The 17,418-nt window shown below is 52.9% G+C and overlaps 4 protein-coding genes across 4 annotated transcripts; 2 read left to right on the forward strand and 2 right to left on the reverse strand.

Moving 5' to 3' along the window:
* Positions 1-194: 194 nt before the first annotated feature.
* PtrM4_146970 (Superfamily I DNA and RNA helicase and helicase subunit) lies at positions 195-4,722 on the forward strand (the record flags this gene model as incomplete). The annotated part of the gene is made up of 4 exons (XM_066109894.1): positions 195-600; positions 654-4,142; positions 4,199-4,584; positions 4,660-4,722. 4 exons carry the CDS (start codon positions 195-197, stop codon positions 4,720-4,722), a joined length of 4,344 nt encoding a protein of 1,447 aa, XP_065959877.1.
* A 2,070-nt stretch (positions 4,723-6,792) lies between these two features.
* On the reverse strand, positions 6,793-11,033 carry PtrM4_146980 (Superfamily II RNA helicase; the record flags this gene model as incomplete). The annotated part of the gene is made up of 6 exons (XM_066109895.1): positions 6,793-6,826; positions 7,016-7,482; positions 7,533-7,712; positions 7,765-7,952; positions 8,001-8,277; positions 8,325-11,033. 6 exons carry the CDS (start codon positions 11,031-11,033, stop codon positions 6,793-6,795), a joined length of 3,855 nt encoding a protein of 1,284 aa, XP_065959878.1.
* A 314-nt stretch (positions 11,034-11,347) lies between these two features.
* On the reverse strand, positions 11,348-12,196 carry PtrM4_146990 (replication fork protection component Swi3; the record flags this gene model as incomplete). The annotated part of the gene is made up of 2 exons (XM_001938824.2): positions 11,348-11,839; positions 11,891-12,196. 2 exons carry the CDS (start codon positions 12,194-12,196, stop codon positions 11,348-11,350), a joined length of 798 nt encoding a protein of 265 aa, XP_001938859.1.
* A 350-nt stretch (positions 12,197-12,546) lies between these two features.
* On the forward strand, positions 12,547-14,761 carry PtrM4_147000 (nuclear matrix protein; the record flags this gene model as incomplete). The annotated part of the gene is made up of 7 exons (XM_001938823.1): positions 12,547-12,771; positions 12,822-12,900; positions 12,946-13,064; positions 13,112-13,723; positions 13,774-13,926; positions 14,031-14,344; positions 14,401-14,761. The coding sequence occupies 7 exons, from the start codon at positions 12,547-12,549 to the stop codon at positions 14,759-14,761; spliced, it is 1,863 nt and encodes a 620-aa protein (XP_001938858.1).
* Positions 14,762-17,418: the final 2,657 nt, after the last annotated feature.

The following is a 17,418-nucleotide window of genomic DNA, read 5'->3' on the forward strand; positions in this document are numbered from 1 at the left end:
GTGGGTGCTATGGGCGGGCTCTTGGGTGAGGTTCCATGTCTTGGCACATGGGTCCCTCGCAGCTTGGTTGCGCGACGCAATGTCCCCAGAACTTTTGTTTCTTAGCGCGTCACGACCTCGATCGAAACCTGTGCGTGTGAACCATGCGCGCCGAGATTTTCACGTGCGCCCCAATACGATAACGACTTGTGAACATGGCTATGAAGGTCGACGACATGGAGGACGTCAAGCCGACGGGGCTAAACATGTCGAGCGCCATGGATGGCGCGTCCACTGCGCATGCGACCGATGCTGGAAACGCCCACCAACGCCCAACTGTCGCCGACTTGCACGGGGAAAACCATTTCGCCCAGGTAGCGAGGAAGAACTGGCTGGCTGCCAAGAAGACGCCCAAGGTGCGACCCGACGTGGTCAAGAAAGAGCTATGGGACGAACTGGAAAAGGTCGACTTTGCCTATTCGTCGCTGTTGATTCTGGAGAACCTGCAGCTGCTGGAGCGATATCTGTGGCCTGGATTCACCGAGGATGCATCAAACTACCATCATCTGCTGCTGGCGCTCATGGTCAATGTCAAGAGGAGGGAGAATCTGTCGTCATGGGGTAGGTTGCTTTATTGCTGCACGTATAGGGGCATTGTGCTAACGACTGTGCAGAACATTTTGCTAGCAAGCCTGCCGAGTTCTCATCCTTCTTTCGCCGCATCCTTTCCATGACCGTAGATCCCTCGCAGCCCAGCAAGATCCGGACACAGCTCATATCCTTTGTCATCGGCGCCTTCCAATCGCTCGATAGCGGCCTTGTGCGAAAGGAGTGCGCCCCTTTGGTCGGAATCTCGATATGGCAGAACTTGCACTCGGATGCTGTGCGCGAGCAGTACTTTGAGGAACACAGCATGCTGCGCAAGGCATGGAGGGCTTCATCAAAGCGCTTCGATGCTGGAGATGATGCGCTGCAAACAAGGCTACGATTCGAGCGTTCGTGGATCTACACACTTCTCCTCGACTTTATAGGCCGACTGTACAACAGCAATTCTAGGGAAGAGATGAGGGACAACATATCCTATTGCGAGCGCTTCATGGAGCTCCTGGTCGACTTGCAGAGCCAGCTGCCAACACGACGATATATCAACACCCTTCTCCAGGATCTGAACATGCTTCCAGCGATTCGACTGTCGCCAATGTACACCGACGAGGACAATGGCCTTTTCCGCGACATGTTTGACCTACTGAGCCACTTTACAAATTTCCCCATCGAGGATCAGACTGGCCGGCAATTATCCAAGCTGGAGTACGACCAGCAGCACTACGACATTTTGGCGAAACTGCAACGGACTGGCTATGCTGCGTTTCAAGACAAGCTTCAGCTTATGGCTCTGGCAAACTACAGCAGTATTGGTAACAGGGAAGAACTGGATGGTCATCTTCGCACCTTGAGCGATAGTGAACTCGTCGAGCTTTGCTCTCTCATGGGCCTACGGACCGAGTACCCGAACACAACATACTTGGTACGAGATCGGGCCTTTTACATGGAGACTTTGGTCACACTCGTCGAGCAACGCCCTACATTCAAGGACAATGTTCGCGATATGCCAGTACTCCCGACAGAAAAGGTGCTTTACGAGACGACATTTCTGCGAAATGAGTCCTACGACGGATCAAGACCCCTTGCCATCCCGAAGTTGAACCTCCAATATCTCACCATGGGCGATTTCCTGTGGAGGTCGTTCATCTTGTACCGCGCTGAGTCGTTCTACGGTATTCGAAAGGACATGGAGGATGTAATCAAGCGCGTGAAACCTAAAGGCAAGGGTGCAAACACCAAGTTCAATGGCGTTTCCAAGATGTCGTTGCCCATCATGAAGCCTGCTATTGTCGACGTGGCGCCTTCGAAGGTTGGAGAAGAGCACCCAGCATATGTACGAGCAGAGATCATCCTAGATGTGAGTCGTCTTCAGACTCCAGTGCGAAAGGACTGGGAGCAACTTAGGCCGGATGATGTTGTGTTCCTTCTCGTCGTCGAAGGTAATGATGACGTGCCTATGCGAAATGGCCACCGCGGCGAATCTACAACCGGTGAGCAACTTGGCTTGCACAGGATGAGGTGCGCTCAGGTGGTTCAGATCCAGGACGACAAAGGACGACCTCTACGTGAACAAACCCGCGATGATGGCTTCGGGCCTAGGGCACGGCAACGGCGGCTCCTCGTCAACATCGACGCGAGGCAATACAAAGTCGACATGGATCAGGCTGCAGAAGGAAGGCCCAACGTATACGAGCACATGAACCTGATCGTACGTCGGAAAGGGCGGGAAAACAACTTCCTTCCCATCCTCGAATCGATTAAGCGCCTGACCCTCTCCGACATCCCAGCACCATCTTGGCTTCAGGAAGTCTTTCTAGGCTATGGCGATCCTGCATCAGCAACCTACAAGCGACTCCCTAACCGCCTGTATTCAATAGACTACCGCGACACTTTCATAGACTGGCAGCACCTGATCGAGTCCATGCCCGGCAAGTCTATCGAACCACAGGAGGGAGCACAGACATCCTTTGGACCCCCGTACATCGTGCAGTTCCCTGCTGCAGCTGAACCAGAGGTTGCACCACCAAAAGCATCGAAAAAGCGGCGCCGCGGCCAGGTTGAGGTTAAACCGCCCAGGCACGAATCAATCCGTGTGTCCTCATACAAACCGCCGAACATGGGACCTTACCCTGCAGATGCACCGAAGCTGAATTCAGTGCGATTTACGCCCGCTCAGGTTGAAGCCATTACTTCAGGGACCCAGCCTGGCCTAACGGTGGTGCTCGGACCCCCGGGCACCGGTAAGACGGACGTTGCGACCCAGATTATATCCAATATATATCACAATTTTCCGGACCAGCGGACGCTACTCATCGCACACAGTAATCAGGCGCTTAACCAGCTCTTCCAAAAAATCGTCGCTCTTGACATTGATGAGCGTCACCTGCTGCGTCTCGGTCATGGTGAAGAAGATCTTGAAACGAGTGCAAGCTACAGCAAGCATGGCAGAGTAGAATCTTTCCTCGAGAGAGGACAGTACTACCTCTCTGAAGTTGACCGTCTTGCCAAGAACTTCGGTGCGCCCGGTGCTCACGGTAGCTCGTGCGAGACTGCAGATTACTTCAATCTTGTCTATGTGAAGCCAGCGTGGACGCAGTATTGGGACAGTGTTTCATCGGAAGAGACGAGCGTCGAACAAATAATCGCTGAGTTCCCATTCAGAGATTACTTTTCAAACGCTCCACAACCGCTCTTCCCTCAGGCAGCCGACCGTGAAGAGATTCTTGAGATTGCGCATGGCTGCTATCGTCATGTTGAGAAGATTTTTACTGAGCTCGAGGACATCCGTCCATTCGAGATTTTGCGGAACCCACGAGACAAGGCGAACTACCTACTGGTGAAGGAGGCCCGCATCATCGCGATGACATCGACACATGCCGCCATGCGAAGACAGGAGATTGCTTCGTTAGGCTTCCACTACGACAATGTTATCATGGAAGAAGCCGCCCAGATTATCGAAATCGAGAACTTCATCCCACTCGCTCTGCAAAACCCACGGAATGGCGAACTGCCCTTGCAGCGCATTGTCCTTTGTGGTGATCATCTCCAGAACTCGCCCGTTATCCAGAATCTTGCTTTCCGACAATATGCCAACCTTGAGCAATCCCTTTTCCAGCGACTCGTCCGTCTTGGTGTACCAACCATTATGCTTGACCAGCAAGGTCGTGCTCGCCCATCCATTGCGGAATTGTACAAGTGGCGATACCCATCACTCTCCAACTTGCCGTCTGTTCTCAAGGAACCCCAATTCCAGATCGCGAACCCCGGCTTCAAGCACGAATACCAGTTCATTGATGTACAGGACTACAAGGGCAAGGGTGAAGACCAACCCACGCCTCACTGGATGATCAACCTAGGAGAGGCTGAATATGCGGTTGCGTTGTACATGTACATGCGTCTGCTAGGCTATCCCGCAAACAAGATCTCCATCCTCACAACATACGCGGGCCAAAAGTCTTTGATCAACGATGTCCTAGGCCACAAATGCAAGAACAACCCACTCTTCGGACGTCCACGCATCGTCGCCACCGTCGACAAATACCAGGGTGAGCAAAACGACTGTAAGTTCCTCATGACTTCCTAATCTCTCACCGACATGCTAACATCGTACCTCTAGACATCATCCTCTCCCTAGTCCGTACCCGCGCCATCGGCTACCTCCGCGATATTCGCCGCCTAACCGTCGCGCTCTCCCGTGCACGTCTAGGCCTATACATCCTGGGTCGCCGCTCCGTCTTCGAATCCGTCTTCGAACTCAAACCAGCCTTTGACGTGCTGCTCCAACGCCCCGACAAGCTCACTCTCGTCACAGACGAAATGTTCGGCCAGACGCAGCGTCCGCTCCCCGAACAGATAGACGCGCCCGTTGAGGGCGAGGCCGTCATGCAGGATGTTGAACATTTGGGTAAATACGTATACGAGATGACTAAAGCCAAGGTCGAAGCTATGAGATTCAATGGCGGTGGTGTGCTGTTGCCGAGTAGAGAGATCAATATGGGTGGGGTGAATGCGAATGGGGTGGCGAAGGTGGATGATGATGAGGATGTGGACAGGGAGGAGAATGTCCTCATTCCTGAGGAAGTTGTGCCGGCCTTTGCGGATGAGGATGAGGATGAGGAGGATGGCGGCGTGCCTATCTGAGTATAGATGTAGATTTTGTTGCGTAGGTTGCGATGCAAAGATTGGGGTTCGTTTTCTTTGTTGTCTCTCTGGTAGTTTTGGTTGCATGCATGCATGAAAATGGCGCGATTTGTTCTTAGTTTGTATCTTTTGATGGGGTTAGGGGATGTGTGGGATGTTCATATAGACTGCCCACGCTTTGTATAAAAATGATACCAGAATATTTGAGAGATGGCGTATCCACATACACACTTAGCCGACATTGCTTGTTAAGATGTTGGAGAAGTTCGTGACGCTGTATGAATCATGTTCATCTTGTGCTGTTTGTCTATGACATTGTTGGATACATAGGAGGCTCGATAGCGGAATTTTGTTTGTTTCCAGTGTCCATGCCAGACTGCTGTTATGCTTGTACGGAAGTTTGGAGTCACTGCGTTTCATCTTCGAACTTCAGGGGTTGATGATGAAATATTCAGTGTTGGGCAAAAGACAGTGTTCACCCGGGTGTCATAAAATTCTTGACAGTGTGGCTAAGGACCTGATAGGCGTTTCTGGCGACTACAGTGGACCTTGTACACCGATATGTTAAGTATTTCATGATACCCGGGTGAGTTGTGAAAGTATGTAGCCAGTGTAGGGAAATGGGGAATATTGAACCATATCACTCTGTCTAGATTGCATGCTATTGCTGAAATGTAGGCATATTGGTTATATGCTCGAGGTCTTCAGCTATGTGAGGAAAATATGGTGTCCTTCCACTATGAATGTTTTGAGTTCGATGAAGAAACTACTACCACGCGGTGTCAAAAATTTCAAAATGGAGATATTAACATTAACCAAACTCCAATGCTCACTTAGCATGCTGACTTATTAGAAATTCCAAGGGATTCAAAGATTGAGTTAGTGCACCGTACATCGCATGCAGCGTTGTCAGGTATCGCCGGGCTTGACCAGCAAGCTCACATTGGCAAGCACAGCCCTCAACAGCCCTCAGCCACGCCTCCTTCAGAAAAAGCCCGCTCACCTCCCCCTATCCTGCCATTAAGAAAAAACACGCTATCACATATGCCGTCCAAACCAGGAACAGGGTTCCGTATATCCGATGTCGCCATCCTTCACGCCCTGCTCGCAAAAAACACGTGATGCAGGGTGCGCCAAGGCCGCCTTATCGATACCTCAGGAGCTTGGTAGCTTAGCAGTAAAGCCGCTCGCGCCTCACCACAGCCTCACAAAACAACCACACAACCATGCGCTGACAAATATGCGGGAAGAATCTAGACCACCCTTCCCTCCCCAGGTTTATTTTCCCCAGCTAGAAGAAGTGCTAAGTCATGAAGCTTGCTTCTAGGGCCCGTTCGTCACATCCTTCCATCGCATATTATGATAAGATTGGCGATCTATAGCATAGTTTTGTCCCATTGCATTATCCCCGCAAAACACCCGAGTACCAGGCACCACAACACGGCAACTCGGGGCCAGACACCACTAAAGCAGCGAGTAGGCAACCAGGTCGACAAAGTCAACAATTTCCACAAGGAGGCGGCGAGGGGGCGGCGGCTGCGGCTTCGCGACCCAAGCCGCAATCGAGTTCATGACACATGGTCGTAGTTAGCGTTAGTGTTGGTTATCAAGATGAGAGACCAAGAAAGAAGCTTCCACCGGCATTTAGCAAAAAGTCTTGAAAATTCTCCGCAACAATGCCATTATCAGACGTCCTCATGCCCAAATACGGCCACTTGCGCAAAGACCACTCGGCTCCCGGTAAAGCATAGGCAAGGAGGGAACCCTTGCTCTCAAACACGGAACCTGAAACCTGAAACCCCCGATAAGCGAGGGAGCAAAAGTTTAAGGCCAGGTACCACCTAACACACAGACACATGACAACAAGGCCATGACATGACAAGCCGACAAGCCCGTGTCGGACGAGGCCGCGGATCGCCAAGGCACCGTTCTTTTACTCGTTGAAACAACCTTAAAACCCCACCTTTTCCTGCAACTTGAGGAAAATCCCCATGCAGCCGGGTTGCCGAGCTCCCTAGTCCGCGTATTCTCGTTTTCCCAAACGCCAGTCCGCTGCCTGGAATGGGTCGTTTACAGGTACAAGCTTGCACAGTTGCAGATATCGCTGTTTCAAAACCTGTCAGCCCAACATCCTTCCACCATTACACACGTAGCAACCAACACCAACTAGTCGTGGAAGAAAAAGAACCCACCCGAGAACCAGGATACTTTCGGATTCGGAGAATTGCTCGGGAACAAACCAAAAACAGAAATAGCCAGAAAGCTATTAAAATGGAGAAATGGGGTGACGTACCGTTTGATCAGTTCCTGACACGTGCCCATCTTTTGGAAGAGAGTCGGATCGCCAATAATCCGAGCCGCGTTTTTCACCTCTCGGCATGTTTCGTCAAGACGTGTGATGACGCGGACGATGGTGCCTTCCATGACGTCTGTTAAGTCGGTTATGCGGTTGAAGGACATTCCCCGCGCCCACTCGTACACCACCTCGACCATGCCGAACCGGGGTTTGCTGACAAAGTCGTTTGAATCGTCTGCAGACAGGATAACCTGATGCAGCGTCTGAATTTGATTGACCTTCTCTGATATCTCGACAATCTTAGCTACACCGCGTTCCAGGTTGGCGGTTAGAGTGGGTTCGACATCTGTCTTCTCTTGAAAGACGAATGCGGAAAGCAGGGCGACGATTTCTTCCGGTTCGTACTCGGCGAGCACGTTTTCTAAAACAAGCTCCGTAAGGACCAGCTCATCGGCAGAGTGGATCTGGCCGCGGTCAGTAAGGTGATCCAGGTTACAGCATACGACAAGCATACCTCGCATGCTACCTTGCCCTTCAACTCTACACGGGAACCTTCGTCGATGAAACCGAGATCCTTGAGGACGTGGATGCGCTGCTCATAGTCAGGGAGTAGCTGGAGGTTCTGGTCTGACATGAGCTGTCGGAGAGCATGAATATTTTCCTTGATGAGCCATTGATCGTGCTCCATGGCAAACTGTCACTGTTAGCATCTGCCGAAGAGGAATCCTTGGTAGAGGACCACTGACATGTTTCAAGAAATCTGGACACTTCAAGCACTCTTTGCTAACCGCATTTTGCCCTTCCCGCATGCGCGCGTCCTGCAACTCTCGGAACTTGAGACTCTTGATCCGACTGTAATCATACTCATCCCAGTCTTCGTAGTCCCATGATCCACACAGGGGTAGGAATTGGGCTTGAGCCAACTTCAGTGTATCTGGTACAGGTGTTAGTGCTGACTTCAAACCGTAGCGCACCCACTTACCCTTTTTGCGGCTGAAGTTCTGGACCGAATCATCTACGTCGATAATCGTCTTGGTAAAGCATTCAATGTCGTTCAATGGGACAAAGGCAGTCTTGAGTATGAGATCCTTGGGGTCATTTGGCAGCTTGCGGAAGAAATGTGCCAAGGCACCGACATAGGGCAGTAAGTCATCAGGCTTGCGGTCCTGGTGCTGTGCAATCTCCAATACCTTGACAGTGGGCTCATTGCCCTTGCTGGTCCCGTTCTGCATCAGCATGCCTGCAGTTCGTTTGTTGTCCTGATGATGTTAGCACATGACAAATCATGGAATAGCGGAGAACCAACTTTTTTATACACAATCAGTCGGTTTTTGCAGAACACTAGTCGTCCTATGGGGTTGATGAGAAGACTCAGATGCGTTTCATTAGTCAGTCGCTTGTAGTCTTCGCACGATTGATGGCAGGCTTCCAAATCGATATCGCAGATATCGCAAGGCTCACGCTTGATCTTCTCCAGCTCTGCTTCTGAAACCTTGACTTTACCTTGATGTTCAGGCAACAATGCCTGCGTGGCGTTCTCACTGAAGCTTCGCTTGATCATCTCCTCAATCTTGAGCGCCTCGACACGTAGAAGGTTCAACATCATGTTGTACGTCAGACGGAACTGTGACCTAAGCTTTGTAGGCTCACCGAGCATCATTTGTCGAAGTCTCGCCGCCGGGGGTGCCTCATCGGCACCAGGAGCGCAGATAATCACGGTACCAACAGTATCTAGACCTCGTCTTCCAGCACGTCCAGCCATTTGCGTGTACTCACCAGGGAGCAGATCGCGAAACTCACGCCCATCGTGCTTTCGGAATCCGGAGAAGACTACTGTTCTAGTTGGAAGATTGAGTCCCATGGCGAAGGTTTCTGTAGCAAACAAAACCTTGACCAGTGTTTTTGCAAAGAGAATCTCAACAACCTCCTTGACAATTGGCAACATGCCACCGTGATGCACGGCGATGCCTCGGCTGAGCAGCTCTCGTAATCGCTTGATCTGGGGAAGCTCGCGGTCCTCGCGGCTCAGTCTAGCAAGGGACTTCTCGATCGTCATATGAATCGCGCTCTTTTCAGCAGCATTGCAGTAGTCAATATTCGACAGTGCTTCGGCGTTTTCCTCGCACCGTTTCTTGGAGAAGACAAATATGCAGGCAGGTAGGAGGTCCTTGCTTCGGAGATGTTGAATGAGGTGGACCCATATGTTGCGATCCTGTGCGGCTGTGGTGCGACCGCCGCCACGGCCGGTCCTGGCAATGTTACCGCGTCCTCTAGCGGCCGGTGCTCCACCACCGCGAGGTGCTCCGCCTCGGCCACCACCTTGCTGACCTCGTCCACGCTGATTCTGTCCTCCTCTTGCAGGCGGACCTCCGCGTCCCCCTCCACCTCTACCAGCCTGCGCGTCATTAACAGACGGTGCTTTGACTTTGTCCTTGCCAGACAGAATGTCATTTGCGTCCTTCCAACCATTATCGATGAACTTTTTGTCTGCTGTCACAATCTTATGCATGCCCTTTCCAGCCCAGAGATAGTGTTCAAGGGGAATTGGACGTTTCGGTGTGGAGATGACGTAAATGTCCTTCTTCTTGGTCCGTCCTACCCATGACGCAAACTCGTAGGTGTTGGGAACAGTGGCCGACAGAAGAATGAGGGTTACATGCTCTGGTAGCATGATAATAACCTCTTCCCACACTACACCTCGTTCTAGATCGTTGACATAGTGCACCTCGTCGAAGATGACGAACTCAACATCTCTGATCAAGTCCGCCCCACGATACAACATGCTTCGAAGAATCTCGGTGGTCATGATAAGACAACTAGCTTCGGGCCTAATCTGCACATCTCCGGTGAGAATGCCAACATCATCAAATGTCTGACGAAAGTCGCGGAACTTTTGATTACTGAGTGCTTTGATTGGAGACGTGTAAATCGCTTTCGTCATATGCTTTGCAGCAAGTGCGATGGCATACTCTGCGACGACGGTCTTGCCGGCGGAGGTATGTGCGGCTACGAACACTGAATCGCCATGCTCTAGGTGGTACACCGCCTCTTTCTGGAATGTGTCAAGCTCGAAAGGATACTCTCGCGCCATTTCCGGGACAAGCTCTCGGAAATTTGTAATATCTCGGTCGATGTCAACCATATGTGCCCATTCCCGCCCCCCTTTCCTTCCCGCTCCCATGGCCAGGGGCCCATGAGGAGCTAAAGCAGGGAACTCCACTGGCAACAGTGCGTCAATTTCTTCTTCCCCAACAGTTTGATCTTCGTCGAGTTCTTCAGCACCGTTCGAGCCGGTGTTGTTAGCCTCCACTTCGTCTGACTCGGTGTCCTTGGCAACTGCAGGGGCCTCGCCTAGAGTATCCTCTACCTCTTTGGCCGTCTTAACATCCGTGGCTGGCTTTTTTTGAAAGTCTAGACCCCGTGTGAACCCAGGCGGGATTTCTAGTAAGCCACCTTCGGCGCTGAAGTTGATGACTCGGTCGAGACCTCCCGTTTTCTTTCCCTGGGCGTTCTCTTGCTGTTGGATTGCTTCGTCTTCAATGGCCGCAATCGCTTCCACTCCATCCAAACCACCAGGGGCGAACGGGAAAAAGCCGGCTGCGCCACGCACGAATTCGGCTCTATTAGCAGGCTTCCTGAGGAGGGAAGTAGAGTTCTTGGCTGTTGCTGAGTTTGCGGGTACAGTGACTTCTTTGTAACCCGTGACGCGACCTTCTAGTCCCTCACGCGTGAAGCGAATGATGGTGCGGGTTTGTGTTGGGGCTATTTGGAATAGGCTGCGATAGTTGGTTGGCGCATCCCATCGATGCTGGAGCTGGTTGAGCCAATGTGCGTTAAATGAGCGCGAAGGCGTCAAGAATTCTTGTTCGAGCTCTTTCTTGATGACATGTTTGGTTTTCCGCTGTCGCTTAGGGGGTCGATGCTCGGCTGCTATTGAATCTATCCAGTCTGTGTTTTCATCGAGCTTGCTGCTGCTCAAACGCAGCTTCTCGAGTTCTCCTGACAGGAACTCCATATTCGCAAGTGGGGAGCGAATTGGTTGTGTGCCTGTTGCTTGTGGTGAGTCCAGCAGAGTGGATGACGTTGTGTGACACGCCAAGCCACAGCCAGGCAGAATAGCGGGGCGGGTCACCCCGCTCTACACAGCATTGATGCACGCGCGACACATTCTATGGGGATCGTACCTGCATATAGTTCCCAGAACCGCAATTTCTATCGGACCTATAGCTTTCCGTCGTCTTGTGTCTACCGTATCTCATGAACCTCATGATATATTCCAAACGCCACGCTATGCATAATAGATATCGAAGTGTTGCTCCACTAAGCAAACTAATCCCACATGTCGTCCATATCCGCCATTGCCTCCATTTCGTCTGCAAAAGGGTCGTCCTGTGAGGGTGCAGGTCGAGTCGGGAGTGTCTGCGGTACTGTTGGTTTGGAATCACTCTCTGCTAGCAAAGCATCCAGCTCGTCCTCGTTGGGATCCCCACTCTCTACCGGCGCAGCTGATCCTCCAGTTGGAAGGTTTGTAGGTTCTCGGTGTTCCGATAGAGGTCTTGGACCCCCTTGGCCCTCTTGCTCTACGCCATCCATGTGTTCAGCGCTCTCAAGGACTGGAGTCTTCTCTGCAGCCTCGTCCTCGTCCTTTCTTGTAGCACTTCGTGGCTTTCCCTCATCTATCCAGTCTTTCCGCATCATCTGCATGCGCTTTGTGTGTCCGACCTTCTCTATGATGGCTAGGGCATCGGCAAACTTCGCGCGGGGGTACAGATCGTCGAGCCATAGTTGGTACATGTTCAGCATGCGAGCAATATCTCCATACTGTACTTCGATTAGCTCAGGTACAATACGAGCAGACGTCGCACGACATACCTCGTGGCCCTTTCCTTTGAAACGCAGGCGCTCTTTGGAGATTTTGCGCAGGCGGGGGATACCAGGGTCAGACAGAAGCCTTTGATCATCAAGCTTTGGGGCAGGTTGGCGCTTTTTTGTGATTACGATCTCCTCATCCACTCCTAAGCCGCCTGCAGTATCATTCTTATTGCTATTCCAGGATGGCGGTTGTGTCTGCTCCTCGGTCGATTGAACAACATTATTGGGATATGTCACGTCTCCAAGAATATCGTCCAGATCATCGTCGAATTGGTCCGCATTGGTATGTGGGCTCGTTGGTGCCATAATGCTGATAGCAAACTTCGTTATCGTGAGTGTTCCGTCGCAAAGTAAAGTGAGCACGACGCGTTTGACGCGTTCAGCCACATGCACAGACCTACAGCAATGACGCTAGACCAATGTGGCGCAGCTTCGTCTTAGCAAGGGTCCAGTTCGACGCTCACTTCACCGTTTCACTCATACCCCGCTGCTGCTTGTGACGAGTCTTATGTATTGAAGCCCATCTAGTTCCTCGGCCTATTGCGACCACTCCCCCGCATTTGTTGTACTGTGCCGCAGCCACTTTGGTACCAACGGAATCGAATTTCGCCCGTGACCGAACCGCCGGAAGCTCAACGCGACTGAAAGCCCATTCAATGCCAGACATCAATCTTCTCTCCGCAGATGCGGTAGCTCCTAGACTAGACTATCTGTTGCGCCGCGCCCGTATTGTCAAAGAGAGCGCATCCGTAAACCCGCCACTGCATGTTTCCGAACTTGTGCCAGAGAACGAGCCTCTTCTGGGCGAGATCGAAGGCGGGAGTGCAGTGCGCGCACTTGCAGTCGAGAGCGCAGCGAAGAGTGTTTTCTATGCCAATCTCGTCAGTCACTACGCCGTTGTCCCAGTTCTGGAGGAAGCTTACAGATCTAGGGCGCCACTAGTATCGAGGAGCCAGCCTTTGTAACCATCTGGAACCTGCTGGATATTCTGCAATATTGTGGAGACCGAGGTACGTCTCCTGCGTGAATCGACGTGTTTAGACTGACTTTTGCAGACCTATGTCATCCACAGCTAGTCTTGTTGCTCATCGAAGAGCTGCTCGACAGCCAGTCCATCTCTGGCTGTCGCATAGTATTCAACTTCCTTGAATCTAGGAGAGAGACCATCATCGCAGTATGTCGCTTTCAGCACTATGCATTGCACTTCTCATTTGTGTCCAGATCAACTCCAAGAATAAAGACCTCGTCATTTTGCGGTTATGCAACGAGCTGCTCCGCCGACTGTCCCGCGCCGAAGACCCGGTCTTTTGCGGACGTGTCTATATCTTTATGTTTCAGAGTTTTCCCTTGGGCGATAAGAGTTCGGTAAACCTCCGGGGAAACTTCCACGTTGAGAACGTTACGACATTTGAGGATTTTCTAAAGGAACCGAAGACCGACGATGATTCGATGCAAGTTGATGCCGACGATGCTGTTATTACGCCTAAGGAAGAATCCAAGTCAGAAGAGAAGGCTGTTGAAAATGAAGAACCCGACAAGGACAAGGACGCGAAACCGGACACGCTTGACACGGACACGCTCTATCCAGTGTTCTGGTCTTTGCAGCACTCTTTCTCCAATCCGCCGAGGCTTTTCGAGGAGGATAACTTCCAGCAATTCCAAAAGAGCTTAGAGGCAACACTGGCCAAGTTCAAAGAAGTGCCAAAAGTGATCCAAGCCGGAGACTCTGAGCGCAAAAGGGGCCAACAAACACGAGACGGAGATGACTACGATGCATTTGCAAACTCTTTCAATCCAAAGTACCTCACAAGCCGGGATCTCTTCAAGCTCGAGGTATGCAAGATTGCCACTATGGACCTTGCGCTATGACTGACTATTTACAGCTCAGTGATCTCGCCTTCCAACGTCACATCCTTGTCCAAGCACTGATACTCATCGACTTTCTCCTGACCTTGACGGAGAAATCCAAGAGTAAGCCCTTCTACCAGAACGCACAAAAGGCCATGCAATACAATTTCACGCTCCGTGAAGAAGACGTAAGTTTTTGCCACCCTCTCCACCTTTTCACTGTCACGCTCTCGTGCCCGCTCTCGCTCCTGCAGCCATGATCATCATCTTCTCGGCTGACCACAAAGCACAGACCGAGTGGGCATTGGGCATCAAGACGGCTATTGTAAATTACCTGCAGGAGGGCCCGGATGGCAAATTCTACTACCGGATGGTGGACACCGTGCTTTCCCGCGACAAGAATTGGGTAAGGTGGAAAATGGAGAACTGCCAACCATTTACTCGCGACCGAGTGGCGACGACCGACTTCCAGCAAGCCAAGTCTGGGGCACAGAAAGCTGTCGTCAGCAAAAAGGCAACCAGGCCCATGGGTGTTCCCAGCACGTTGGACTTTCTATACAACAATGAAGCTGAGAAGGGACTCTCACAGCTGCGGCAGCGAAATAGGTATGTGCTCCGTTCAGCCGAGAGAAATTTGATGGCAGCCCCTTACATGCACACAGGTTCAATGTGCCGAAGGCAGAGTCGTATGCAAAGAAGGTTAAAATGACCGAGTTGGATCTGGACATGGCTGATGCGGAAGAGGAAAAGCGGCAAGTGGGGGAGAAGAAATCAAGTTACGTCTGGCGCGGTCTTCGGCTGGCATCAAAGACACAGCTAAGCTCGTTTGATAGAATCGAGCATGGCAAAGGTCTGGAGGCTCTTCAGCCGGCGAGCTCTGCCAGTGAAGCGACGGGTGTTGAGGCAGCGCCCACTACTTCGGATGAGCAGGGGCCAGTTCCGCACGAGGAGCATCAGAGCGTCGAGGAGCAGCGGGCCGACCAACAAGGTCAAGTGACAGTAGAGGCAGCGGTGTCGACGTAGTGGCAGGGGCAGCTGCACCAGGCATGTATGAATTGTCGATGGCTCTAACAAGACGACGGGCCTTTCCCGTTAGGTTATCATGCAGTATGGGGAGCATTGTGGCGGCAATTGATGGAAGACATGTGTGCAAGCGAAGAAAACATGGGGCCATGGTCCCGGACGACGCTCAGCGTATCGATAGATCGGAGGCCATCCGCAGCTTGGGCAAACCGCACAGGCGGTCGGCAGCGGCGCCCCTCAATCTGCAACGCCACGATTAGCGGCCTCAAGGCTGATGCGGCGCACTGGTGTGTGGAGATGAAGGGGCCTGTCTGCAAGTATACAGTACAGGAGTAGATAATATAGGCCGCGTGGTAACGTACGACTGTGACGGGTCTCGATCTGAGGGTAATAGCCATGGGCGTCGGCGTCTGGGTCAGTATGACGTTGCATCCAAGGTTTCTAGAAATAAGATGAAGCCAGAGCAGATGTGCCGTTGTAGGCCGGGGCGGGGCCGTCTTCAGGCTCATTCCATTGTGAGAGTGGTTGTGTTGTCAGCACAAAACCCACGTACATGGGCGAGGGTGCATGATTCCGAAATGAAGGGACCTGTCCGACCTGACACGACCGTCCAGCGCCCGTCCGAGGCTTTCCCAGGTTGTTGCTCTGCTGTGTTTCTTTTGTGGAGGTGGGACCAAATCACGACGAGGTGCCGTGCAGCAGCAACGGCAGGGCGTCGGACGTTCGGGCCCGGCGTGTTTCCAGTTCCAGTTTCCAGACTGGCAGCTGGTTAGAATCATGTTCAATGCATGATTCGCCTTGTGTGTGGTCATGGTCCGGAGAGCATGACGAGAGAGAGACCAGGCACAGACAGGCACAGGCATCTGGCAGGCACTGACACAGGCACTGGGCCAGTTTGCCAGGCATCTTCTGCCGACACTGGTCAGGCACCCATGCGCTCATCAAACCCACCCAAAGTGCTTCGTCCCTCCCCCCTCGCTCTCCCCCCACCAATGGCCCGCTGAAATATCCGCGGGTTCGCTATCGGCTGCTCCTCTCATTTCACAACCCGCCCTCGTCCGCCAGCCGGGCGGTCTTGGCTGTGTTTTGGAAATGGACCGCAGGGCCCGTGTCGGCATCGCGTTCTGGAGATTGCGTAAGCCCGGGAGCGCTTGGGTTTTCCCGCTGCGAAACAGGGCCAAACGCTGGTGGTTTGCCTTGGAGCCTGCCACGGCAGGCATGAAGACGAAGAACAAAAAAGAAAAGCCAAGTGTGGGAAAAAACGGCGGGCGTGATGCAATGATGCAAGTGCAAGATGCAAGACGAGAACCATGAGCATGACCACCACACACCACACGCCCCCTTCCCCCTCCCCAGGAAGCCGGTTTGGGCAATGCGACCGCGCGAGGCGGGCGGCGGCCATGTGATTAGCTGATTCGCTGAGTCGTCGCCGTGTGTGGTGGTGGTGGTGTTGCTGCGCAGCTGCGGCCATGGATTGACGTGAGCTGCACTGCTGCGAGCTGCGAGCCAGAGCGCGAGCCAGAGCGCCGCCCCTCGGCTAGAAGCTCGTCTGGCTCGTCTGCTGCTCTGAGAGACACGGGCAATGTCGATCACCAACGGAACGGCGCAGCATGGGTGGCTTGCGCATCGCCCAGTTTACCCTGCAGTGTGGGCCACCTTGGACTCTCTTGTCGTCGGTCGTGGTCGCAGCCTCACGACGACATCATTTCCCATTAAAATGGCATGCTTGTAAGGCGCGGTTGGCCGCGCTTGCATGGATGCCCAGTGTCAAGCACGTTACGAAAATTCACCGCTGTCACCCAACTACCGGCAGCCCACCAGCGTTGCACGCGTCGCACTACCGTGGAGCGACAAGTTGGACAAGCAGCGCCTTTTCCAGTATTTTCCCGGCGCGGGCCGAGCTTTTCGCCGTTAGATCGTTTTTAGCCCAGCCAGATCTGTTGCTCGTTCACGGCCACGGCTCCTCATTGGAGGCCTTTGGTCGTGGCTAGCCGCTCAACTACCACTGCTCGACTGCACTCACCACTCTGGATCAAGCAGGTGAGCAGCAGCGTCACCGAAACAGCTAGACGCGCTGTGCTGGTCCTCGCCGAGCCCACCAGCAATGGACCCAGCAATAGACCGGCGGCTGGAGAAGGCCAAGGTCCGCTGTTTATGCATCATCGAGCGGGCGCCATGGGCGGCTCAAACCACACACTGGCAAGGCTGATGCAGCGCGTTCCTGAAGCAAACGCAATTTCGCGGACGGTGGACATTTGACAGCTGCCAGAAGAAACGCGCTCGTAAAGCCACCGGCCGATACTGTTTTAGTTCAAACGGCACCGCACCAGCAACACCACCACACGCACACCGCAGAGGCCACAGTGCCGTGCGTGTGTGTGTGTGTGTGTGCGAAAGGCGTGGTTCGACGACAGTAGCATGGAGCACACGAACCTGAGCCCTGCCAGTCCCATGTCCGACGACCTCACCACCACACCACCACCTTCAGGCTTCTGCTCCGCCGCACACCGTCCACGCTTAAAGCAGCAGCCCAGCATTGACAGCAACACCCCGCAACAAGCTGTGCAAGCGTTGCCGAGCCCTGTAGCATCCCTGTCTGCGCTCACAGCGGGTTCCTTGGAGCTCCCGCGTCGCAGCTAGCCAGTAATGGCGCCGCC

The sequence above is a fragment of the Pyrenophora tritici-repentis genome, chromosome 9 (assembly GCF_003171515.1).
Source record: "Pyrenophora tritici-repentis strain M4 chromosome 9, whole genome shotgun sequence".
Lineage (NCBI taxonomy): Eukaryota > Fungi > Ascomycota > Dothideomycetes > Pleosporales > Pleosporaceae > Pyrenophora > Pyrenophora tritici-repentis.